Source organism: Canis lupus, chromosome 7 (assembly GCF_048164855.1).
Source record: "Canis lupus baileyi chromosome 7, mCanLup2.hap1, whole genome shotgun sequence".
In the NCBI taxonomy this organism is placed as follows: Eukaryota; Metazoa; Chordata; class Mammalia; order Carnivora; family Canidae; genus Canis; species Canis lupus.
Window position 1 is genome coordinate 71,744,757 of NC_132844.1, and position 26,074 is coordinate 71,770,830.

Genomic DNA, 26,074 nt, shown 5'->3' on the forward strand with positions numbered 1-26,074 from the left:
TGTCCCTCACCAGGAGGGAGCAGACCAGGTGGGGAACAGCCTGGGGAGGGTGGGAGATGTGTTAGGGAGGCATTACTTCCTAGAGGCTTACTGGACCTCCAGACCAGGGGCAGCCTTTCTGAGGGCTCCAAGAGACGGAGACAAAACTGGACTGAGGTCTACAAGATGGGGTGGGGGGTTTTGGGGGCAGAGGGGGAAGGGCAGGGAGGACCAGGCAGTGGCCAGAGGGGCAGTGAGCAGGATTCCAGAGGGAGGAGGAAGGGGCGGAGATCCACAGGAAGCAGAGGCAGTTTCCTCCTGAGCCTCTGGGCTGGGACGGATGGAGCTAGCTCCGGGGTGGGGGAAGAAATCAGGGTGTCCTCATACTTCCTGGCCTGCCATCTCCCACATGGCTCCTGGGTGTAATTCTTCTGATGTCATAGCTTGGGAGGCCCCTTGAGTGCCTGATGAAGGCATGTGCTACTGCACGTCCCAGTCCTGAGGGGAGGGGGGATTGGGAGTTCCAAGGACAAAACAGTCCCAAGGGGGAAGCTCGGGGTGCTGGCTGGGGCCATCCTAGCTGCGTTCCGTATGTTTAGAAGGAGCATCTCTCCCTGCTCCTGCCGCGGCGTCCTGCCTGCTGGCCCCTGTAATTACACTGCTTCCCCACGCATGGTTGGCTTCCATTCCTTGGCTTCCAGTAGTGCCAAGGAATGAAAGGTGGAAGTCCCCGTGACTAGAGATGACAGGTAGGTATTGATGGCTGCAGAGTGTGTGGAGGAGGACATGAACACAAGGGTGGGGTGACCGAGGTCTAGGTCATCAATAGAGCTGGGGTGGCTGAATCCCAAAATGAAGGAGGGGTGGCACTAAAGTGAGGGACGCCACCGTCAGAGGTTACACATTAGCCCTGGCTTTCCAAACGGGTTCAACCAGTTAGGTTCTGATGGGATTCCTGTGTCACTGGGCTGGCCCCTCCCCAGAGATTGGACACCTCCTCTCAATCCCTATAAAGCCTCTTGGGGTTCCTAGGCACCTACACTCAGCCCACCCCCAATTTTGGGGGCCAGGAGACAGCCATGATGCTCAACTGGAAGCTACTGGGGATCCTGGTCCTTTACCTGTGTGCTGGAGGTAATCTGGGAACAGAGCAAGGAGTGCAATTTGGGGTGATGGAGGATGGTCAGGTGGGGCAAGGGTGAATTAGATGCCTAGGGATGGAGGAGACTTCAGAAGATTCTGGGTTTTCACATGAAGGAGGGAGTTAAGAAGTTGAAGGTGATGCAGGAAAATGCATTTTAGCTCAGAATGTTTTTGCTGGTTGAAGTGTAGGTCCATGTGGCAATTTAGATCAGAATCCAGGTGTGTGGGTGAGTATGCATCACGACTGAGGCCTGTGGAGGGTGGATGTGTTTGCAAAGGGTGGGGTCTGGTTGCCACATGGGCCCAAGGTGTAGATGGCTTTGGAGGTGTAGACCAGCACAGAGGCCATGCCAGTGAGGGTCCCAACCCTGGCTGAATGGAGCTTATGTCAACTTATGTTGGTTTTTTTTTTTTTTTTTTAATTTATTCATGAGAGACAGAGAGAGAGGCAGAGACACAGGCAGAGGGAGAAGCAGGCTCCATGCAGGGAGCCCAACTTGAGACTTGATCCCAGGACTCCAGGATCACACCCTGGGCTGAAGGCGGCACTAAACTGCTGAGCCACCCAGGCTGCCCGCTCTGTTGGTTTAAAGTAGGTCAAGTTAATGATTCCGGACAAGGTTTTTATGTCATTTTAAGATCACTTCGGTCTGTTGTTAATGTGTGGAGAGCTCTTTGAGACTGACTTTTGAGGTAGGTTTGTGATGTCTGCTCAGGCTGTGGTCTATCCCAGAGAGCCTATTCCCCCTGACCAGCTGGGGCAGGGAGATCTGGCCCTCACCACCTTCTACCTTTCCCCTTCCTCTTCCACAGGCATCTCAGGCAGCAGAGAGCACCCCCGTCCCCCACTCACAGAGACTGGAGAGGAGGAGGGCTCCCCAACATTGCCGCAGGGCCCCCCAGTCCCTGGTGATCCCTGGCCAGGGGCACCCCCTCTCTTTGAGGACCCTCCACCTCCAGGCCCCAGTCGTCCCTGGAGAGACCTGCCTGAATCCGGAGCCTGGCCTCCTGAACCCCCGAGAACCGACCCCCCTCAGCCTCCCCGGCCTGATGACCCCTGGCCAGCAGGACCCCAGCCTCCAGAAAACCCCTGGCCACCTGCCCCTGAAGTGGACCATGGACCTCAAGAGGACCCAGATCTTGACCCACCCCGGGAAGAGTACAGATAAAGGGACTCCCCCAGAGGCTTCTTAGGGCTCCAGGCTGAGTATCCCAAGTATACCTTTCTGATTCCTCTCCAGTTCTCCCATCAGCCTCAATCCCCTTCCTCTTCAATTTTTTTCTGAACTCTGAAAGCGTCATTCTCTTATCTGTCCTCTCTTGAGATCCAGCCCCCTTTCCCCCTCCTTTTTTCTTTGACAGCTGAAGCATACACCCCTACCTCATGCCCAGTCCACCCACCTACCTGCTTCCAACCTGGTCCCTCCTCCCCACCCCTGGGGCTCCTGGGGCCAGGTTGGTGGCCCTGTGTTCTCTGCTGCCCCCTGGTGGCCGACAGCTGGGAACTATCGGAAGACGGAGACCATTCTTCCATGAAATGGAAAAATAAAAACCATGTTTTCTTCATTTTGAATCTTGGCTGCTGCTTTGCTGATGATTAGGTCTTTGAATAATGAGATGCCCTCCCCAGAGCACAAAGCTACGGAGATCTGGAAGTACTCTTAAGTTCCCGTCTTGCCCATATGCGTAAGGACGTGGAGCTCAGCAGGAGGAAGTTGGAAATGTAACCATCAGAGTTACAAGGACATTCAGACCCACATTTCTCCCATTCTGGAACCCCTATTTTGGAGAATGAGAAACCATATTAAGTCTCTTTTATTTTTTTTTAAGATTTTATTTATTTATTCATAGAGACACAACAACACAGAGAGAGAGAGAGAGAGAGAGAGGCAGAGACACAGGCAGAGGGAGAAGCAGGCTCCATGCAGGGAGCCCGACGTGGGACTCGATCCTGGGTCTCCAGGATCACGCCCTGGGCTGCAGGCGGCGCTAAACCTCTGTGCCACCGGGGCCGCCCTTAAGTCTCTTTTAAATAGCTTTTGATTTGCACTGAACATGAAAGCTTTTTCGCGGGGATCCCTGGGTGGCTCAGCGGTTTAGCGCCTGCCTTTGGCCCAGGGTGTGGTTCTGGAGTCGCACATCGGGCTCCCTGCATGGAGCCTGCTTCTGTCTCTGCCTCTCTCTCTCTCTCTCTCTGTGTCTCTCTCGTGAATAAATAAGATCTTTTAGAAAAAAAAAGAAAACTTTTTCCCAAGGGCATGTGGGCAAGACTAAGTTCTAAGGGGATCAATTTCCAGAAGTATATGTATCCCCTTCCTAAAATGAATCTGCCGAGGACCGTACTGTTTTCTACCTGCCTCCATTAACAAACCACTCTACTCCCTCTTGACAGAGAGAGGCTGGGCTCTCTTTTTCACCCTAAACAGGACCCGAGTGCCCTTCCTGGAGTTGCCAAACAAGAGTCAGGGGGAAACAGAAGTCAGCCCTTTCCCCCATCTCATTAAGAGATGCATCTTTTTTTTTTTTTTTTTTTTTTTTTTTTAAGACTTTATTTCATGAGAGACACAGGCAGAGGGAGAAGCAGACTCCTTGCCGGGAGCCTGATGCTACTCCATTCCAGGACGCCAGGATCACGCCCTGGGCCAAAGGCAGGCCCTCCAAGGGAGGCATCTTAAATAAAAACTTGCTTTTCAGGACACCTGCGTGGCTCAGGGTGTGATCCGAAATTCCTGGATCGAGTCCCGCATCCAGTACCGTGCATGGAGCCTGTGTCTCTGCTTCTCTTTCTGTGTCTCTCATGAATAAATAAAAATCTTTTTTTAAAATAAATAAAAATCTTAAAAAAAACCAAACTTGCTTTTCTGTTTAATCACTGTCAATATTTGTAGTTTTGACAACTTGTGTCCTGTAGTAATTGTAGTTATAAACCCGCTGCCGAATAACTGTTTTCAACACTTCGGGTCTTCTAGTCACAGGAAATACATTTCAATCTATATACATGTTTTTGTTACGGAGATATACAAAAGGACTTCCCCAAAATACAATAAAATACAAAAAGAAAGTGACACAATGGAAATATATTTCATTAGGATAGAACTGTAGGGAGAGTGGAATGGAAAAAACTAAAAAGAAATATAAGCTAAATTTGTGGACTGGTTATAGGGCTTGCTCACTTATTAAAAGGGTGTTGTGGGTACAAAAATATTATGCTATGTCCCATCTGCTATATTTGAGTGATGTGGCTTTTAACAGGTAAGTATGTACAATTTCCTGGAAAGTATACCCTTTGCAATATTTTAACTTATAATTAAAAATGTTAGCCGTTGACTTAAAAATACATAATTCAGGGCAGCCTGGGTGGGTGGCTCAGTGGTTTAGTGCTGTTTTCAGCCCAGAGTGTGATCCTGGAGTCACAGGATCGAGTCCCACGTCAGGCTCCCTCCATGGAGCCTGCTTCTCCCTCTGCCTGTCTCTGCCTCTTTGTGTCTCTCATGGATAAATAAATAAAATCTTTAAAAAAATAAATACATAATTTAAAACCATTCTTTAAAGGAGTATTTGAGCAGGAAAGTTCAAAAGGCAAGAGCTAAAAGATTACCCTGACCTAATGTGGAGCAAGTGGCTTACCAGGGTGGGGCTGAGAAGGGTTAAAAGCAATTGAATGTGCATGACCTTAACATTCACCACTTAGGACCCATTTGTTTATGTGGCGACTCCCATCAAAACCTGTAGGTGACCAGTTTGAAAACAATACAAAACGAAACCAAACCTAGTTTTAGAATTTAGAAATAATCCTGGAAAGTAACAGGGTTGTAGGGGTGGGCCTAGTAGAATTCAATAGGCCTCAAAGGGGCCTGGTTCACGAAATTTATTCATTCAGCCATGATCTTTTTTTTTTTTTTTTTTAAGATCTTATTCATTTATTCATGAGGGGCACAGAGAGGCAGAGAAGAGACACAGGCTGCGGGAGAAGCAGGCTCCCTGTGGGATTCCAGGATCAGGCCCTGAGCCGAAGGCCGACGCTCTTCCGCTGAGCCAGCCCTCAGTCCCTCGGGCATGATCTTATAGACCCTCAGTGTGTCCGTCAGTGCCACGTGACACAGGGGAATATAGTAAAAAATACACGGTTCCCACTCTCAGGAAGTCTAAAATTCAGCTGAGGAAGAAAGGTTTTGCCTTTAAAGTTAAACAATGTCCCACACAGGAAGGATGTGTGTGACTAAATCACTCTGAGAAGGAACCCAAACAGCCTGGGCAAGCAACGCCGCGGGCTCAGAGGGGGTCCAGGGAGGCCTCCTAGCGGCGGGGGGATCGGCCCGGCCCGGCCCGGAGGGGCTGCGGGGGAGGGGCTTGGGAGGCTTGGGGCTGCGGGGGGCTTGGGGGCTGCGGGGGAGGGGCTTGGGAGGCTTGGGGCTGCGGGGGGCTTCGGGGGAGGGGCTTGGGAGGCTTGGGGCTGCGGGGGGCTTGGGGGCTGCGGGGGAGGGGCTTGGGAGGCTTGGGGCTGCGGGGGGCTGCGGGGGGCTTGGGGGCTGCGGGGGAGGGGCTGCGGGACTCCGGCGCAGGCGCAGAGGGCGGGCCCTGCCCCTGCGAGCTCCGGCGGCGGGCACCTGGCGGGCACCTGGCGGGCACCTGGCGCCGTGTGCCCCGCGCCGCCCGCCGTGTGCGCAGGCCTCCCTCTCCGCAGCCGGTGGTGGTTCTTTTTTTTTTTTTTTTTTTTTTTTAAGATTTTATTTATTTATTCATGAGAGAGAGAGAGAGGCAGAGGCACAGGCAGAGGGAGAAGCAGGCTCCGTGCAGGGAGCCCGACGTGGGACTCGATCCCGTGTCCGCAGGATCACACCCGGGCTGCCCGGTGGTGGTTCTCCGCGTCGCCGCTGCTCTGTCCCCCGCCGCCTGCGGTCCGCGGTGCAGCGGGGCCTGCGCCAGAGCTCGGGCGGGAAATGACCTATTCGGGCTGCTCGCCGCGGGCGGGGCGCTTCTTCGGGGACCTGGTTAGCGCCTAGAGCCTTCTGCCCGCAAAGTGCTGTCACCCCGGCAGCCCGCCACCGCCTCTGCCCGCTGGGAGCACCTGAGCGGCGTCCCCTGGCGTTCGCGCTCCCCCGCAGCTCCCCGCAGCCCCTCAAGGGCGACTCACAGATGCGGGGCGTGCACACTCCGGTCCTCCGAGCCCCGGTTGTCCCCTCCCCCTTGCCTTTTTAAACTGAGTCCCCTTTGTTTTGAATCTTTGTCTCAGGATCTGGGCAACCCAGCGTAAGACGCAGAGTACAGTTTACTACAAGCCACCGCAGTTACCTGTGACCCCCATGTACTGTATGGACACCCTTGTGAAATGTCTACACAGTAAGCTCTCACCTAATTTGCACAATAACCCCATCCTTATCACCGTTTTTAAAAAAAATATTTTTATTTATTTATTCATGAGGGACACAGAGAGAGAGAGAGAGGCAGAGACACAGGCAGACGGAGAAGCAGGCTCCATGCAGGGAGCCTATGTGGGACTCTATCCGGGCCCGGGATCACCCTGAGCCACCCAGGTGTCCCCTTATCACCGTTTTGGATCCAGACAGGTACAGTGAGGAGCATACAAGGAGAAACAAATGGCAAAATTGGGATTTGAACTCAGATCTATCCTACAGCAATGTCTCTGATTTTAATCACTATAGCTTCCCATCCCTTTATTCATCTGTGTAACCCTGACACCGAATACAGTGGTTATATGAGGGTTCTTCAGAGAAACAGAACCAATGGAATATACCTGGAGGTTTATTACAGGAATTGGCTCTTGAGACTGTGCAGGCTGAGAATCCCCACAGTCTGCCATCTACAAGCTGGAGACCCAGGAAAGCAGTGGAATAATCCCAAAGGCCTGACAACCAGGGGAACAGTTGGTGCAGGTACCAGTCCCAGTCAAAAGGCCAGCAAACCAGGGGTGTTGATGATGTCCGAGGACAGGAGAACATCGATGTCCCAGCTCAAACAGAGCAAGTTCATCCTTCTTCTTATCTGTTCAATTAATTCAGCCCTCACAGGTTGGATGATGCCTACCTGCACCCCACCAGTGACAGCAGGCTTCTTCCCTCAGTTCACCATTCAAATGCTACTCTCTTCCAAGAAACCGCCTCGCTGATGCACCTCACAGATGCACTCCAAAATAATGTTTTACCAGCTACCTGGGCATCCCTTTGCCCAGTCAAGTTGACAGATAAAACTAACCATTGCATACATGTTTTATGAGTGGCTGAATTCATTAATAAATAGCAAGTTTGGGCAACAGAAATAGACTGTAATGATTAGAGTGAAGGGCTTTATAACCTGGAAAGGAAGGGGATATTGTTGGACAAGAGAGTTGGGGGGAAATCAGGGAAGCCAAGCTTGGGAGCTCATATCAAAAGTCTTTGTCCTCTGATAGAGTCGTGCCCAGTGATAAGGAGGCTCACACACATGCCTGGGTGTGCTCGGGCAGGGAGGTATGGGAAGGAAGGGAAGAAGTCTGGACCCCTCAAATGGACCCCTAGCAACCCCCCAAGCCAGTGAGATGAAGTTCGTTGTGAAAAGAAAGAGAAAAGCATTCTTAAAGGAGAGAGAAAGTGAGGCAAAGGAACGGAGTCCTTAGTGTGGCCCAGGCAAGGACCTAGGGTTCCGTCTTATTTAATTTCCACATTATTGTGGTTTCCATGTTTCTCCTCTTGTAAAGTATGAGGTTCTGGAGGGCAGAGATGGTGCCTTGTCTGTGTTTATAGGTCTTACTTCTTATCCTCGTACTTGGCTCTGAAGGTGTTCAAGAAAGCAAGTTATTAGCCCCACTTCACAGATGAGGAAACTACTCTGAGAGAGGTAACTCATCTGTTTAAGATGTCACCCAAGGACAGCCCGGGTGGCTCAGCAGTTTAGCGCCAACTTCGGCCCAGGGCGTGATCCTGGAGACCCAGAATCAAGTCCCACATCGGGCTTCCTGCATGGAACCTGCTTCTCTCTCTGCCTCTCATGAATAAATAAATAAAATCTTAAAAAAAAAAAAAAAAAAAAAGACATCACCCAAGTGCCAAAGTGAAGACAATCCAGGACTTGGCTCCAAATCAGTTCTTTCCGGTTTGACACAACAGGTGGGTGAGTGGGAGAGAGAAGGGGGAAGCATGAGGTAATTGGAGATTTTAATACCTATTGATAGGCAGCAGGCATTGACACCCAAACACAGGGTGCTTATTAGCTGGGAAGGAGATTGAGTGGTACTGAAGGGTATGGAGTATTAACACAGTGGGGGAACCCATTGTGCCAGCCTATCATTGAGGTTAGACAATACTGCTTCTTTCCTGTCTACTTTGACTGACCTCACCTAGGAGTGAATGCGGTGGGGACAGTGTTGCATCTTATGTCAACATGGAGTCAGAGAATTAAATAATAGAACAGGATCACAGTTTTAGAGAACAATAGCTCAGTACCTCGGACATGGCAGGTAGTCAGTAAATGCTTGGCCAATGAAAGAGAAGAACCTAGAACTTGTATCATGGTATAACCTAATTATAGAAGCCTAGTTAACTTGAGAAGGCATCGGGCACAGTGCTCAGCCTTTGGGCAGGCCAATCATGTCTTTGGATTAGACAGAAGAGATGGTTGTCTGCACTTCGTTGAAGATCTCTAGGCAGGGAAACTCCAAGGCACTCATTTGTTCATCCACTTGCCCATACAACAATAATTTATTGAGCATCTACTGTGTGGGGTGCTAGACTGCGGTGACAATCCCAGGAAGCAGCTTCAGTCCTCCCTGCCCTCAAGGAGCTGTGTGTCTGGGGAGGAAACAAACATGTAAATCATGGCGATAAAATGTGATAAAAGTTAAATTACAGAGGGGCACACCCCTCTGTAGGAGCTGAGGAGGGGAAGACCTAACTCCTCTGCCAATTTTATGTTTCAAATTCATTTGAAAACTTGCTTCAGTATAAAGTTAAGCTCTCTTGCTATACATTTTCTTCCTCTAATCTTCAATTGCGTGCCCACTGGGTGCCTGGCACTAGCTCAAAGAACTTGTTGGATTAAACCAACTCCACCTTCCCAGCTTCCCCCTACCCCCACCATAGCCTCAAAAATCCTTAGCCTTCCTTTTGACAGCTTAATCTCAACTGTGGTTGGAGGAAGACCGAATCCCATAGTGGTGAAAGCATCCGATTGTAACCCAAGTTTTTGTCCCTTCTCCGCTACATATTTTCTGTGTGACCTTGGGATGTGACTTTTCGGGATTTCTGTAATAATCTCCAAATTTCCACCCCAGGCGGAGAGGCTTTCCTTGTGTTGGGTATTCTATGCTTTTCCACCAGAGGGCGGCCTAGAGGCCCCCCCAAGATGTTTCCATCCAGAGTTCTCTTTGCCCTTTGCCTCTGACATCATACACTCCCCAGGCCTCACTCAGGCCCCACTAGTACCCTCTTGGTCGCCAGGGTGACCTCTCTGAGGTGAGTCAGGCACATGAGGTGAGATGAGGCAGGCTCTGGAGCCCTCAGGAAAATTCAGGCACAGGCTGCTTGGCCTGTGGCCTAACATATTCATTATTTCTTCGTTCTCTGATTATGTCCCTCCCATGAGCCAGGCGGTGCTCTAGGGCTGTGGATGCAGTGGTGAGTCAAAGAGAGGAGGGCCCTCCCCTCACGGGGCTCATCTTGTGGTGGGGGAAGGGAACATCCCACAGATGGACACAGGACAGAAGTAATGGGATGTCAGGCTGGGATAAGCGCTCTGAAGAAAATTCAGGAAAAGGAAGGAAATGGAGCATGATGGGTCATATTTAGCGGTGGGGTGCGATTTTAAATAGAAAAGATAGAGGGGGGCCTCTTGAGGAAATGGCAGGTGACAAGAAGTGAATGAAGTGAAGGAGGAAGTCAGGCTATGGGAATACCCAAGAAGAAGAGGAGAAAGCAGCTTAGGGCATCCTGAGTGCATGGGAAGCCCAGGCCACTAGGGTGAGCATCACCTTACCTCCCTGGACTTGTGTCTGCAGCTCCCTCTGCAGCTCCAAAGGACAAGTGATAATTTCTGTCTCCTGGGGTCACTGAGAGGATCCGAATCAACCCCGCACATGTGGATGACTGTGAGGATCTGTTACACACTGTTGAGGACTCAGTGCTACTCTCTGGTTCTAGTCCTGGGGTCCAGGAGAACAGAGCTGGACTAGGGATGCCAGCCTCTCCAACATGATTCGGGCTTTTCTGGCCACCTGTGTGGAAGGGTGATGCATCAGGTGCCAGGGATGGACACTTCGGGGGACAGGAGAAGCTCCCTGTGAGAGTGATGCTCCCAGCCAGGCAGAAGTCCAGAAGACGGGCCCACACGATCCGCCCCCAGCAGCCCGAGAACCACACCTGGCCTGGGAGTCCCTCTTGGGGCAACGCCTTCCGCCTTCCTGCTGCTCCCAAAAGCTCATTCAGACTGTACCCTGGCCTTCCCTTTCACCCTCCCTGGCTCCATCCTCTGGACTGCCAGGGAGCTGGGAGGCACTAGTCCTGGGTGACCAATAACAATAAAGAAGCATTAATAGCTACAGTGGAAAGAACGACTGTTTTAAAGGTAAACATAATGAGCAATGAGTGCTGGTTTCCCTGGCGCTCATTCCACAGAACAGAGAAGAGGACAAATATTGTTGTTGCTCGGACAGCTAATCACAGCCTCTGTAGTCACCTCCTCACAAGGCAAGAGAGGTGGTGGCCAAATCAGATGTGACTTAAACCCAGCGGGTCTCAGGCTGGGAGCATGACCCGCACTCAGCTGACTCCCTGCTGCTGCTTACAGGAGGCGGGGTGGAGACAGGAGGGGGAGCAGGGAGGCTGGGGGCAGAGTTCTTCCTCACGGAGACTCACTGCCCAAAGATGCCCCTGCCTCGGGCTCCAGTCCTCACTCCAGCTGCAGTGCCCTGGGTCCCTGGGAGGGTGCCGGCAGGCTTCGGAGAGGGTGAAGGTGGGGCATGGGAAGAGGAGAAGTGGAGGCTGACCAGGCCAAACTCCAGGAGGTCAGTCCCAGAGGAGGCACGGGTGGGCTGGAGCTGATGGAGGAGGACCAGGTGGAGCTGAGCATAGAGCACACCGCTGAACGTTTTGATGAGGTGCAGACTGCTCCCCAGTGATTCTTAGCTAAGGGTGGCGTGTTATCCTGGGTGGGATTCCCAATAACTCACCTAAGGGATTGTTAGGGAACACGGCCCCGTCCTGCTCCACCCTCGGCTCCAGAGTAAGGCTGGGTGCAGGGGAGTTCCCAGGACTCCCTCGGGGTGCCATGTGAGCTCTGCTCTTTAAATGGAGGTGTGCTGCATCCCCCAGAGGAGAGAGAACGTCCAGGGGGGCGACGAGTGGCTCGGGGAGACAGTCACCCGTGAGGAATGAGGGTGGGACGGATGGGCCCCCAACACAGTGGAGCTGAGAAGCTTCACATGGGAGCCCAGTTCATGTGCCTGGACAGACAGGGTGCTCCTGGGGGCAAGGCCTCAGCCGTTGCCACATCCCACCGGGCGCCGAGCGGCTGGGAGGGCGCTGAAGGCCGAGAGGGGGGATCCAGGGGAAGTGGGGCAGCGGGGGAAGAACCACCGAGCGCCTGCTGGGGGCGCGGGCCTGGCATTCGGAGATCCGAGATCCGGGGCTGATGGCCGTGCCGGGCTGCACACATAAGCTGCCCTGGGATCTGTCTGCTCAGAGGGGGCCGGCCATGTGGAACATGGGTCCTGGGCTGCATCATCTACCACAGGGAAGAAAGCACAGAGGCAGGTGGAGGAGAGAGACCACACTGGAGTGACACTTAGCCAGTCACGTGGGCACAGCGGGGCTGAGGTGGGCATGGTTCGGGCAGGAACTCCCACGTGCAGATTCGTCCTCTGCTTCCTGGACCCGTGTCCTCAGCCACAAGAGGACCAGGTGGAGAGTGTGGGTGACTCAGGGGCACCCACGCCCACTACAGGGCAATGGCCCAGGGAGACCTTCTGGGAGCGGGCCAGGGGTGTGAGCCTGCCCTGGGTGACAGCTGGACAGAGGAGCCCACCCCAGCAGAGAAAGTGCGAGGGAGGAAGAGAGGGCAGGAGACGGAAGTGCCTTTGGCTGGAGCAGAGCAGAGAGGCTCAGGCCCTGGGGTGCAGAGCAGCCTCTTGCCCTCTGCCCCCACAAAACAAGCCCCTCTCTTGGGCTTCTTCTCCCCTGTGTTTTCATTCCCCGTTCCTTCTCTCAAGCGGAAGTCCTAGGTCTACCAAACACCCCTGCATGGGACACTTGTTCCAAAACTTCTGTCCTGACTTTGAGGGCCGTGGATAAAACACAAAGGAGACAAGATTGAGTGGGAGGGACAGGATGTGCTGTTGACTTTCTTGCTTGGGACCTCTCAGCTTTGAGACTTTGATGACACACAAGGAATTTTGCACACACCCTTACTGGGTCTAAGGAACCTCTGAAATCTGTCTGTGGACCACTGCCATTGATTCATGGCCTGGTGTCAGCTGAAAGATGGGACCTACACGGCCTCTAGAGTCCAACAGGCTTGAGTGTGTGTCCTTTCCAAACTCTCGTGCTAGTTACCCGCTGGTCTGAGCAACCAATTTAAACTCAAGTTTCCTTGTCTGTGAATTGGGGCAGAAAAACTCTTACCCTGCCGAGCTGTTGTGAGGTCTAAGCACCAGAGCAGTTGGAGTAGCCGGGACAGTATCTGGCCCACCGTTGGCCCTCAGGAGATGGTGGTTCTCTACCCCAAACCTCCCCTCTGACTATACTGTTCCCCCTGTTCAGAACCCTCCAATCCCTGCATCCTCCTACACTGACCATATTCCTCCCTTACCTGCTGTTACGCATCCCCTGTGATGCTGGCCCAAGTAGCCCCTCTGTGCCTCCACTCTGCTGCTCCCATTTATACTTTCCAAGCCAGCCACTTGTTCCAAACACCCCTTCAGCACAGCCAGGGCCTGGAGTCTGAGCTGCTGACTCCCTGCCTTCAGCACTCCCCAAGGCCCAGGGAATGTCCTGACACCACCTCGGAACCAAGTGCTTCTCTTTTCTCCATGCTAGCCTTCTCTCTGGGCTGTGTGTTTATCCCCAGCTGGACCTCAGCTCCTCACGGTCAAGGACAATTCATCGCCCTCCTTGTTGCAAAGTCTAAAGCACCGTGTAGGCTGAGCGTACTGAACCAGTGCCCAATGCTGGACGCAGCAGCAGCAGCCCCGAGCAGCCCCAGGCAGCCTCAATTGAGTGGACACAACCTGCCTTCTTCATAAACGTGTCACCAACTCCCAATCCCTTGCCCTTGGAAGGCATGTGCCTTAGGTCTGATTTTCTAGGGGCACCTGGGTGGCTCAGCCGGTTAAGCTTCTGCCTGTGGCTCAGGTCATGATCTCAGGGTCCTAGGATGGAGCTCCACGTTGGGCTCCCTGCTCAGTGGGGAGCCTGCTTCTCCCTCTCCCTTTGCACCTCCCCCCTGCTTGTGCTCTCTCTCTCTCTCTCTCTAATAAATAAATAAAGTCTTAAAAAATGTTTGATATTCTCTGGTGTGTGTGGGGTTGCCTCGGGCCACCATGTTCTCTCCCTCAGTCCAGGTGTTGGCCGGGGCACTTGCTGGGGAGCACAGCAGACCTCCTTCACCTCTGTAGGCATTGGTGAATGTCCCACGGGACAGCCCAGGCCTGGCAGGTGCCGAGCCAATGGCCCTTCCTGCCCTCCTCAGCCCCATTAGCTTCAGATTTTTACTGCCTGAGCTGAAAGAAGTGTTCATGATGAGTCCAAGGGACATAGTAAAACAGCAGAGAGGAGAGTTGCTGGGAGGGCCCACACATGGGGAGACGCGCTGGTGGGATCAGGGAGAAAGGTGACAGAGAGGACAGGAGGATAGGAGCACAGCAGGTGGGAGAAGGACGGAGGCTGAACACCAGGCTGCGCGAGCGGCTGCAGCTGTCGAGAGAGGCCGAGACACTCTGCCTCCCCCAGCCCTGGCTGTCCTGGCCAAGGTCTGACGGCATCTGGGAGGAATGAAGAGAGAGAAAACAGGACAGACGTTGCCACCTCTGTTTGCGCTGGGAAAGACTATCCCACAGGCCTTGCCGACGTTCCTCCCCTTCTGCCCACCCACAAGGCTCCCTGTGCCTCTTCTTTCGGGCACTCCCCTCTCTGCTCCCAGCCCACCCCGCCCCCCTCTTCCCTGAGACAGCCAGCGGCTGGGAGTCCAGGGAGGGAACAGAGGTGGCCGGGATGGGCTCTGGAGGAACTGACACCATGTTCAGTAGCACCCCTGGGTGACGCTGCTCGCTGCTCCATAGGGGTGGGGCGGGCGGGGCGGGGGTGGGGGGAGACTCTGGGTCCCCTCCAGGTCAGCTGGGCTGGAGCCTCTGAAGGGAAAGCCTGGGGCTGGGGAGTGGGCCATCCTGCTCGCTGTCCCCAGGGGAGGACACAGGTGGGGCGCTGTGGGGCTTCATCTGCTAAACTCCTGTGCCCGGAGGGCTGCATCTTCAGCCTCACCGAATCTTTCTGATCATTTCCCATTTGTTTTCTTTCTTTCTTTTTTTTTTTTTTAATTTATTTATGTTAGTCACAGAGAGAGAGAGAGAGAGGCAGAGACATAGGCAGAGGGAGAAGCAGGCTCCATGCACCGGGAGCCCGATGTGGGATTCGATCCCGGGTCTCCAGGATCACGCCCTGGGCCAAAGGCAGGCGCCAAACCGCTGCGCCACCCAGGGATCCCTCATTTCCCATTTGATCCTCGCAAACCCCCTGTCAGGTAGGCTTGACTCAAAGTATCTCCATTTTACAGAGGAGGACACTGACGTTCAGAAAGGTTGGGAGACTTGCCGGAGGCCAGGAAGTTAACTGAGACTCCTACCCAGGTCATCCTGGTCCTAAGCCAGTGGTTTTGTTTTTCTCCCACTGCCTCAACCCTCTTCGGGGAGTCTGTCCTGTTACCTCCTGTCTCCCTAGCTCCTGGCCCCTCTTCCTTCCCAATCCCATTTTGAATGCTGGTAAAATCAAGGGCTAGACTAGCTGCACATGGTAGCCACTAGCTGCACATGTCTGTTCACATTTAAATTAAAATTAAGGGGACGCCTGAGTGGCTCAGGGTTAAGTGCCTGCCTTCTGTCAGGGGCATGATTCCACGGTTCCCATCGAGTCCCACATCAGGCTCCCTGCAGGGAGCCTGCTTCCCTCTATGCTTGTGTCTCTGCCTCTCTCTGTGTCTTTCATGAATAAATAAATAAAATATTTAAAAAATAAATTAAAATTAAGTACAATAAAAAAATTCAGTTCCTTAGGCTGGCCATATTAGCCCCATTTCAAATGCTTAGTAGTATTTGGCAGCACAGATACAGAACAGAACATTCCTATCATCAAAGAAAGTCCTAGGGGCAGCACTGGGCTGGAGGGAAAGGCAGGACAGGAGAGAGAGAGAGAGAGAGAGAGAGAGAGAGAGAGAGAGAGAGAGAGAAGGCAATCAGGGCTGGGGCATAGGCAGTCTTTGTGGGGAGGTATGGAGGTGAGAGTCTGGGTGAGGGGTGCAGGGAGGAGGAGGAGAGGCAGCTTGACCTGGTCCCAGGCCTCTCCCTCCGATACTGATACTCTGGGCAATACCAGTGAGCAATTAATTGGCTGGGGTGGGGCCAGGACCAAAGCAGGAGGAGGGGAACATGATGGAGGAGGACCGGCCTCCCTCCCAGCTGAACTCAGGACTCTGGTCGGCCAGTCCTGCCTTTCATCCTAGGGGACCCTGAAGTCTGCCTTCTGCCTGACCCTCCTTCACCACCCTCAGACCAGGGCTGGCTGCTTCCTGTCCCCTCATCCAGGCCAGGGAGCCAGCTAATGGTCTGCAGGGCCACCACCTTCCCAATTAGCCTCATTAGCTTCTGGCTCACGCCCGGGAGTCAGGGTCACCAGCTGTGCGGGAGAGGCCATGAGTGGCCTGTGAGTAACCTCAGACCCAGCTATGACAGGGGCTCCCAGCCCAGGCCTCTCCCCAGGCTGTGGCCCTGGCACCCAGCACCCCTCACCCTATCCCAGGAGCGCCCCCGGAAGGGAGAGGTCAGGGAGCTGGTATTCGGAGTGCAGATTCCTAGTGGGTAGGAGGGAGAGGACTCATTCATTGCTGGACACATACTAGGCATGTGGCAGGCATGCGACCCGGACAGTGACCACAGGGGGTTCTGGGGGTGCAGGGCAGATTCTCTGAGCTGCAGGAGGAAAGTGGAGGCTGAGGGACAGATCCCAAGGAAAGGGGCAGATCCAGGGGCCATGGACGGGAAGCCAGGTGGGGTTAGCCATGGGGTAGTGGTGGGGGGCCAGAGCGGGTACCTGGGAAAGTTGAATGTCCACGTCTGTGCATGGGAGGAGGATGGGGAGTGGGACAGGAGCCAGGTGACTGGGTCTGTGGGGAGAGTGGCCGCTTGAGTGGGCAGAGTGCCTGGTTCCAGGTGAAGCAATGACGAGCCATGGGCAGGCCCGTCAGCGGGCTGGAAGGCAGGATTGTTGGAGGCCCCGTGGCCGCGGATACCCCGCACCGAGCCACCTCTGCCGCTGAGTAGGCAGATGCCCCAGCTGATTACTTGAGCTCCTCCCAGCCACACCAAGGTGCCCCGGGCACCTGCCCCTTCACCTCCCCACCCCTCCCCTTGGTGACTCCTGCCCGGAGAATGTCCAGCCCTGGCATAAAGGCCCTGGGTGTCCACGAGCTGCTGTTAGAAGGCTGCACAGTCCAAGATGGGCTCCTCGCAGGCACCCCAGGAGGGGCATGTGGGAGGGCGAGGAATGATGGCACTGCTGCTGGCTGGTCTCCTCCTGCCAGGTAGGAGGCTGGGACCCTGGGAGTCAGAGAACGGGGAGCTGTGGCGGAGGCAGGATGCAGACACCAGGTCACAGGAGGCTGGAGGGTTCCAGTGCTCTGGGTGCTGGGAGCTGGGAGGAATCACCATCCAGGGAGAAACCCCGAGACGACCCAGCAAGGGCAAAGAGCATGGGCTCTGGCATCTGATGCCTGAGTCTGAGGGCTGCTCCTCCCTGCCTTGTCACTCCAGGCAAGGTATTCAACTTCCTGAAACTCTACAACCAGACTACCTCTAGTCTTCCTGAGTCTCAAATTAAATAATGTATGTGACAAGTGCTTTGGGAATCCTAGAGAGTTCTATAACTATTGGTTACTGTTGTTATTGCTCTTGTCAATTATCAGAGCACTAGAAGATGAAGACCGGATTTTAATAGTAGTAACTGCTACCACTTACTGAGTACTTTTCATGTGTCAGACACTATCCTAGCACTTCACGTTAGCACTTTTGATCATCAGCACTGTATGAGATTCGTTATTCCCACTGTACCAGTGAGGACACTGAGGCTAGGGCAGGTTAAGAAACTGGCTCAAGGGATGCCTGGGTGGTTCAGTGGTTGAGCGTCTGCCTTCAGCTCAGGGCGTGATCCTGGGGTCCAGGGATCACGTCCCACATCCGGCTCCCTGCACGGAGCCTGCTTCTCCCTCTGCCTGTGTCTCTGCCTCTCTCTGTGTGTCTCTTGTGACTAAATAAATAAAATCTTAAAAAAGAAAAGAAAAGAAAAGAAACTGGCTCAAGATCACAACTTAGAAAGTGGCAAAGCCGGAATCCAATCTGGGGTTGTGCCGTGGACCAGCAGGTGAGCGGTGAGCCTGCCCGGTCGGGGGCCGTGGCCGGAGCGGAGGAGGAGAGGAGGCATTCTCCGTGAGCAGCGCTGCCGAGTGAGGGGGGCTGTGGACAGAGCTGGCTTTGGTATGGAGGGGGACACAGGACTTCTCTTTGGGGAGAGGATGGGGACATCACGGGCACTGCTTGTGGGGGGACAGATTCGGCCTCTCCGAATGTATAAACTAAAGTTCGGAGAGGTTTAGAACTTGCTCAGGACCTGCAGGAGTTGAGATGGGGAGCAGAGGAAGGATAGGGTGAGGTGAGCCTGGGAGGAGAGGCACAGGGTTGGTAACAGAAAGAAGTGGTCTCACCCCTGCCAGGACCTAAGGGTGGGAGCCCCGGGGGCAGGTGGCATGTGTGATGGCTGGGTGCGGAGAGAGGGAAGCGGATGCTGGTTGTGAGCCTTGGAGGTTTCCTCCTAGGGTGCCTGGGCTGGGCCAGGACCCAGGGCTGGCTTGGGTGCGGTGTCCTGTCGCGCTGAACTGGCAGGTTCTGAAGCACCGGCGGTGCCCCCACATCCCGGCCCCCGCCCAGCTTTCCTGGCACTGGCAGCACTGAGATGGGATCAGAGCTCCCACCCTTTGCCCAAGCCCAGACTCTCTCAAGGCGGCTGGTGATGGAATCTCAGTCCTCCAGCACCCGAACCCTAACCTCAGTCCCCCAGCCCCTGGATGCCTCTTTCCTCACATCTCCATTGCTACCTTTCCTTTCCTTCCCCGCTTATTTCTTTCCGTATTCCTTTCCTTTCCCCACTTATTGTTTTGTCTTGTCTCCCCCTTCCCTGGGTCCCTCAGTCTTACCTGGGACTCTTCCCCTCGGGATTTAGGCGCCCTCTTGAGGAGCAGCAGTCTCCCCCATGCCCTGCCTCTATTCTGGACCCTTGGACCTATGAGCCCCTGCCACTTGGTCCCCTCTTCTCTTCCTTTGACAGCCCCTCCTTTGGAGTCTCATTTTCCCTGTCCCTGCCTCCTCCCGGAACACCGAAACAGCCCTTCCTCTGCTGACTCATTTTCCTTAACAGACAGCAGCACTTCTCGCCACCCCACGCTCTTCCCAGGTCCCTCCCAGGAGAGATCCCAAGCAGAAGACAGAGTGACAGAGCGGGCTTGGAAGCTGAGGGAGGAGGCCAAGCCATTCTGCCTTTACTAACCACTACTTCCTCCCCAGGGGCCTTGGCTAAGAGCATCGCGACCCTCTCAGACCCCTGCAAGGACACGCGTATCACCTCCCCCAGTGACCCCTGCCTAACTGGGAAGAGTGGTTCCAGTAGCTTCAGTGGCCACAGTGGCTCCAGCGGTTCCAGCAGTTCCAGTTCCAGTGGCTCCAGCGGTGGCCTTAGTGGTTCCGGTGGCTCCAGTGGTGGCTCCAGCGGATCCAGTGTCGCCCAGGGTGGTTCTTTGGGATCTTCATTATTTAAGCCAGGAACCGGGTATTCCCAGATCAGCTACTCCTCCGGATCCAGCTCCTCCCAGTCGGGAAGCAGCAGCGCCCAGCCAGGGGCTGGCTCAGCCCTACCAATCAGTGATGATTCTTCCCGTTTACTGATCAGCTCTTCCCAGTCTGGAGGAGGCTCCAGCTTATCCGCTTCCCCAAGCTCTTGGATATCCAGCAGCGGTGGCCAAAGGGTCAACTTACGCCCCTGTACTTCAGATGTCCCTGACTCTCCCTGCAGTGGGGGGCCTATTGTCTCCCATTCTGGCTCCTACATTTCCAGCTCCCACTCCGTGTCAGGAGGTCAAAGGCCTGTGGTGGTGGTGGTGGAGCAGCATGGCTCTGGTGGCCCTGGAGGGGTTCAAGGTGCCCCCTGCAGCACTGGTGGCCTTCCGGGCAAGCCCTGCCCCCCCATAACCTCTGTAGACAAATCCTATGGCAGCTATGAGGTGGTGGGTGGCTCCTCTGACAGTTACCTGGTGCCAGGCATGACCTACAGTAGGGGCAAAATCTACCCTGTGGGCTACTTCACCAAAGATAACCCTGTCAAAGGCTCTCCAGGCGCCCCTTCCTTTGCAGCTGGGCCCCCCATCTCTGAGGGCAAATACTTCTCCAGCAATCCCATCATCCCCAGCCATAGCTCTTCTAGTTCCAGCATCTACCAGTCAGGAGCTTCCTCAGCCATTGTGTTCCAGCCAGTGGGCTCTGGTGGGGTCCAGCCCTGTGGAGGTGGCTCTAAGGGGCCCTGCTCCCTCTCTGGTTCTGGAGTCCACAGTAGTTCTAGTGTTTCCAGTAGTTCATCTTTCCATCCCTGTGGTGGTGTTTCACAGGGGCCCTGTTCCCCACCAGGCACTGGCACCTTTGGCGGCAGCTCCAGCTCCCAATCCAGTGGCAAAATCATCCTTCAGCCCTGCGGCAGCAAGTCCAGTTCTTCTGGTCACCCTTGCATTTCTGTCTCCTCAACATTGAGTGGGGGTCCGGATGGTTCTCCTCAACCTGATCCTTCAGCTGGTGCCAAGTCTTGCGGCTCTGGAAAGCTCCCCTGCCGCAGTATCCGGGACATTCTGGCCCAAGTGAAGCCTCTGGGGCCCCAGCTAGCCGACCCTGAAGTTTTCCTACCCCAGGGAGAGTCACTTACCAGTCCATAAGTTAGCTTTTGCATATATGCATGTGTGGGCACACACGCAAACACATCTCAGTTGGGAGTCCAGAGGCCGGCATGGGGTTAGCTCAGTTTCCCTCCTCCTTCCCAAGAGAGCTGCTCTATTTCCTTCATTGCTCTAATATGGCAGACGCCCCGTAACACCTCTTTTTTCTTTACTTCCCAAAATTGTAGACTCCAAATCCCTTTTCTCATTCTCTCCTACTGCTTAGATTCCCCTGGTACTACAGTGCCCTCCCTGCCAGATAACCATTCTCTAAAGTTTCCTCTGTCATGTCTTTGAGATGGTACAATCCAGTAGCTAACCCTTCCCATTCAGATTCTTGACTGGGAAACCCCTGAAATGTCCCATAGTAACTCTGGTTCCTGGACAAGTCGTCCTCCCCCTTTCTTTATTTGCCAAATAAAGCATAGTCCAAACTGTTGCCTGAAAGCAATGACCACTTTTCACTGACATCTCTTTGCCATCTATCTGGTTAACCAATGCCATGGGGTTCTCACACTCCTGATTCCACTCCCACCCTGCCCTATAGAGCTCACTACAGTCTCTGTGGGTTCCTAACATTCCTTCTTGCCTCTCAAGGTCTCTGTCTCAGAACCCCTTCCTGGCTGCCACTTCCTTCAATGGTCAGATGCTTCCCTGTGTGAGGGAGACACCAGGGGAGCCTCAGACACTGGAGTAGACGCCCACTCTCTCTGGACCCTGGACAGATGGTTCAATAAACTGTGTGAACTAGATGGAGACTTTTGGAGTCCTGGGTCTCCCCTTAGGACTTGGAGTCCTGGGTCTCCCCTTAGGACCTGCACGGAGTCCTGGGTCTCCCCTTAGGACCTGCACGGTGCTCTCTTATATCTCTAGAGATCCCCATGTCCCTCATTTTCACTCGTAAGTTAGAACAGTATTTCTCTTATACTTTATAGCTACACCCACAAAGGGAAAACAATAAATATTTGTTTAACTGAAAGCAGAGGCTGGTCTCCAAGATCCTTCCTCCCATTTCTTTTCTCTCTCACTGCTCAGGAAATCCATTCTGTCTCTATTCCCCATTCACCTGAGGTCTTTCCCTCTCCCTATATAGGGCCCTAATTATTCCCTTTCCCGCCCCATGCAGGTTCCTACTTCTCTACCATTAGTTTGCCTCACTTACTAGAAGCCATCCTCTCTAGGAATCTGAGCATTGATTTCCTGGTTTTCCGGGACACTTGGAAAACCTTGGGAAGGCTGGAATACAACAACCAGATCAGATTCCTGGTGACTGGGTGGGAGCCCAGGTGGGCGTTGTTCTGGGAGCTACGGGTGGAGAGAATAAAAGACAGAGAGGATGGTAGCATGATAGGGAGTGTAGCCAAGCATGGTGACTCACTAGCCTACATAAAAATGCCACAGCCTATGGCAGAACAGAGCCAGGTGTCCTCTCCACCTCCACACTTTTGCTGCTACTTCTGCAGTTCTAGAGAGAGACTTATGGGAGGTAAGAGGTAGAGCACTATAGTGGAGAAGGAGAGTGGCCTCCATAGGAGAAGAGAGAGAAAGCAGAGGGTGGTAAGGGCCAGGCAAACTGTGTCCTGCAGATTGAGGCAGTGGTAGTGAGACGGTGAGGCCAAGGAAGTTCTCATCACCCAAGGACAGGAGAGTGAGCTATGCTTGTCCCTTTAGGAAGGGCCTCACCCCAAAGCAAGGCTACCTCTCAGAACCTCTGTTTGACTACAAAGGAATTTATCCCTACCCTAGGATCTAATCTATTCCCTCCTATTGGATGGTATTAACTGGTCCCAAATTTTGATCTATTGTTGATCAAAAATGACCTGGCAGCTGAGCCAACCTGCAGGGTTGATTGAAGACAGAGAAAGGCTGCAGAATAGTCCTGTTTTTGTTACCACTGGTGAGTCACACTTGGCCAGGCATCTGGCCCTGGATTTCAGCCAATTATAGGCTTTACAGGAAGGATACAGACTCTGATGTGGGAATTCCTTTAGTCAGCAGTCTTTAGTCTCTGGTATGGTCAAGGTCAAAAATTTTTGCAAATCTGGTGGATGTCACTGAAAAAGGACAATGCCCTCCCCTGCCCAGTTCTGGAAAAAAGCTTCCCACTCATCCAGTAGCTAGCAATCTGGAGCTGGGGATGAGGATGGAAAAGGAAAATCTAACAGCTTATTTTAGACTTCATGTAACCAGGAAGCCCAGTCTGGGTGCCTCCTGGAAGCAACAGGGAAAATGAAGGCATTTGTACACTTTTTATTGTAAAAATTTCAAACATATTTAAGAGTAGACAAAAGAATTAATGAATCTCTATGCTCCCACACACAGATTCAACAATTATCAATTCAGGGCCATTTGACAACAGAGTTTGTTATTTATTATTATTTTTAAAGATTTTATTAATTTATTCATGAGAGACACGCACAGAGAAAGAGAGGCAGAGACACAGGCAGAGAAGCCTGATGTGGGACTTGATCCCAGGACCCTGGGATCACACCCTGAGCTGAAGGTAGATGCTCAACCACTGAGCCACCCAGGAGTCCCTGACAATAGCATTTAAATATCTTCCTCTATTATTAGTTGGGAACGTCTACTCCCTCTCAGTATTTCTTATATTCTGTGGACCCATTTGACCGTCTGTGGTAGGCTGAATGGTGTCCTCCCTAGCACCACCAAAGATATCCACATCATCCCTGGAACCTGCTAATATGTTAGGTTACGCAGTGAAGGGAAATTAAGGTTGCAGATGGAATTAAGGTTATTAGCTGACCTTAAAGTAGAGAGATTATCCTGAATTATTTGGATGGGTCAATGTGTAATCGTAAGGATCTTTAAGTGTGGAAGAGGGAAGAAGAAGAAGAAAAGGTCAGAGTCATGCAATGTAAGAAGATCTTCTGTTTCTGGCTTTGAACATGGAGGAAGGGGACCATGAGCCAAAGAATGCAGGTGGTTTCTAAAAGCTAGGAAATGCCTGAGTGACAGGCATTAAGGAGGGCACATGATGAGATGAGCACTGGGTGTTATACTGTATGTTGGCAAATACAATTGAAATAAAATTTAAAAAGAAAAGGTAGAAAATGCAAGGAAATGGGTTCTCCTCTAGAGCCTCTAGAAAGAAACACAGTCCTGGTGACTCCTTGATTTTGACCCAGTGAGAACAATGTGCTGGGAGCCCACTTCTGATCTTCAAAATTGTAAGGTAACAAACTTGTATTGTTGTAAGCTACTAAGGTTGTGGTTGTTATAGCAGTGGTAGGAAATTAATACACCATCGTCTCTTAAGGATGGGAACCAGGCCTATTCCTTACATACAAGATCTTATCCAGGAGCAGCCTCTCCAATGTGGGGCACTTCTGTACTCCTGAGCTCCTACAGGTTGTGGTTAAGGTAAAGGAGCTATGGCGATGTATGAGAAAAGAGTGCTGGAAGAGAATGATCTGGATCCCAAAGAGAAAGTAAAGAGAATTGAATGTTTCTATTGCTGAAAAGGCAATGATGAGATCAGGACCCCAAGATTGAAGATACTCCTGTGCCTGGTGTAGGAAGCCAGAGTGGGCAGGGCAGGGCTGGCAATCAGTGACCAGCAGTGAACCAGGACACCTGGGTCAGGAAGGGGTGGGGAACTTTAGGAAAGAAACCGGGGTGGACACACCCAGCTTCCCTAGGACATTCAAGTGGCACCTGTTGCCACAGACTGAATTAGGAATGAGAGTGGAATGTACAGCCTTATTATCTGCACAACCACTGGCTCAGCTTGTTTCTGCTGTCCCTCACCCCACCAAGAGGATAAAGGGTTGGCTGTCTTGGGGCAGAGAGAGAGAGATGTTAGAGTTGAGCAAGATGCAGGGCTGCATGGCAGGGAGCGGAGTTCCTCTGGGCCTGCTTCTTCTGATCTGTCTTCATCTCCCAGGTATGGAGGTTGTACCCAACCCTTTGCACAGGTGGAAACTGGAAGGCTCCAGGGGAACTGGAATTGAGGGAAGAGGTAAAGGCAAGAGGGTCCCTTGGGTCCTTGGGGAAAATGAAGGAATTTGGAGCAAAGAGAATCCAAGGTGGGCATTGGAACCAAATATCCAGTCCTTCTGTGGCCTCCTCTTTCTTTTCCCTCAGGCTTCTTTGGCCGAAGCATTGGTGCAGTGGAGGAGAAAGTAATCCAACACTTGGGAGCCAACTTGCCTCTGCTTGAACAACCTTACTTGACCAGCCACTCCAACTCTGAACTTCCTCAGTCCAAACCAGACCCTGGGCCAAATGATTTAACAAGGGTTCCTTTGAAGCTCAACGTTTCTCCATCAGATGGCTTCCTACCTGCAGGAGGTTCTGGAGTTCAGAGGTGGCCCCCAACTGAGAGACTGCCCTCCATGGATTCCTGGCCCCCTGAGGATCCTTGGCAGATGATGGCTGCTGCCATTGAGGACCACATAGGTGAAGTGCTGCGTGAAAAACAGTCTTTCCTTTCTGGTGCCATTGCCCCCACTCTGGGCAGCAGTTTCTTGCCCGCAGGACCCTCTGCACATTCCGCAGGCCCCATACCTGAGGCTTCACTCTACCAGGAGTCTAAGTTTAGACAGCCACTCCATTCTAATGTGCTGGGAGCCCACAGAGAAGTCCTTGCCCGAAACCTACCTTCTCTTACTAACAGGATTCGACAGCCACCTATGCCTGGGCACCCCTGGGGAACCCTGAATCCAGGAGTGTCCTGGGGAAGTGGAGGTCCTGGAACTGGATGGGGCACCAGGCTCATGCCACACTCTGTGGGAATCTGGGGTATCAATAATCGATACCCAAGTACTAGCTGGGGGGATATTAACCGGTATCCAGGTACTAGCTGGGGGAATGTTAACCGGTATCCAGGAGGCAGCTGGGGAAATATTCATCTACGCCCAGGTATTAATTAATTTCCTCCCAGAGTTCTTCATCCTACTGGCTCTGTTTGGAACATCCCAGCTGGCTTCCTCAGTCCTCCAAACCCTGGGTCACAGTGGGGTTAGGAGAATGACAGAGGGGAACACCCTAAGTTGGAAATCAAAAGAATGGAGTGTGAGCTAAATGAAGATTCAATGAGTGTGTTTTCTAGCATCCTCTCTACTTTTTACTGCCTCCCCTGCTCCCCTCATGCTGATATCCAATAAAACACAAGCAATTATTAAATTTGCTCCTTCGCAGTGTCTTTGTTTCTGGGTGCAAAGTGAAGTGCATTTTGTCCATCCCCATTTTCTAGCCACCCTCCTGTCTCTCCAGGGTCTCTAGATGCTCTCTTGCTGTCGTCTATCCTTTGGAGAAGATCAAAGCCCAGGTGTTTGAGGGTGGAGCTCCATGCTCTCACCCTAGCCAGGTGGGAGAGCTGGCTCTAGAATTGTCCTGAAATCTGAAGAGGGGAGGAGGGGCAGCAGGACCAACTGAGATGGTACCTGTGGCTGAGGAGAAGGATGATGTCCAAGAAGTTAGTACCAGGGCCAAGTGGGAAATGAATAGCCTTTGATTCGCAGAGAAACAGAGTCAGAGAAAGTCATTTGCCTCTGCTTATTTTTTCTTCCTCAGAAATGTAAGCCTCTTAGAAACAGAGGATGCATTGATCTCCTCCCTTACACGCATCACTTGGCACATTGTGCCCTAGAGAACCAAGACTTTGAACATTTGCTGAATGAATAGTAGACTCCAATAAAGGAATGAAGTAAAAGGGAGAAGGAAAGGGGGGCGAACCCGTTGGAGTCAACGATCCTACCTGCAGCTGCGTTTG

General features: G+C 52.8%; 3 protein-coding genes across 4 annotated transcripts; all 3 read left to right on the top strand.

Moving 5' to 3' along the window:
• The first annotated feature begins 210 nt into the window (after positions 1 to 210).
• Positions 211 to 2,695, top strand: PSORS1C2 (psoriasis susceptibility 1 candidate 2). Its single transcript, XM_072833799.1, has 2 exons — positions 211 to 1,113; positions 1,936 to 2,695. Exons 1-2 carry the CDS (start codon positions 1,059 to 1,061, stop codon positions 2,289 to 2,291), a joined length of 411 nt encoding a protein of 136 aa, XP_072689900.1. The 5' UTR covers positions 211 to 1,058; the 3' UTR covers positions 2,292 to 2,695.
• A 14,049-nt stretch (positions 2,696 to 16,744) lies between these two features.
• On the top strand, positions 16,745 to 20,787 carry CDSN (corneodesmosin). Its single transcript, XM_072833801.1, has 2 exons — positions 16,745 to 16,896; positions 18,929 to 20,787. The coding sequence occupies exons 1-2, from the start codon at positions 16,812 to 16,814 to the stop codon at positions 20,338 to 20,340; spliced, it is 1,497 nt and encodes a 498-aa protein (XP_072689902.1). The 5' UTR covers positions 16,745 to 16,811; the 3' UTR covers positions 20,341 to 20,787.
• A 678-nt stretch (positions 20,788 to 21,465) lies between these two features.
• C7H6orf15 (chromosome 7 C6orf15 homolog) lies at positions 21,466 to 25,485 on the top strand. Of its 2 annotated transcripts, none has more exons than XM_072833802.1 (2): positions 21,466 to 24,319; positions 24,445 to 25,485. In XM_072833802.1, the coding sequence occupies exons 1-2, from the start codon at positions 24,040 to 24,042 to the stop codon at positions 25,230 to 25,232; spliced, it is 1,068 nt and encodes a 355-aa protein (XP_072689903.1). In that variant the 5' UTR covers positions 21,466 to 24,039; the 3' UTR covers positions 25,233 to 25,485. The 2 variants fall into 2 exon arrangements, with proteins under 2 accessions (XP_072689903.1, XP_072689904.1); XM_072833803.1 differs by having other exon boundaries at positions 21,466 to 24,244.
• The last annotated feature ends 589 nt before the right edge of the window (positions 25,486 to 26,074 follow it).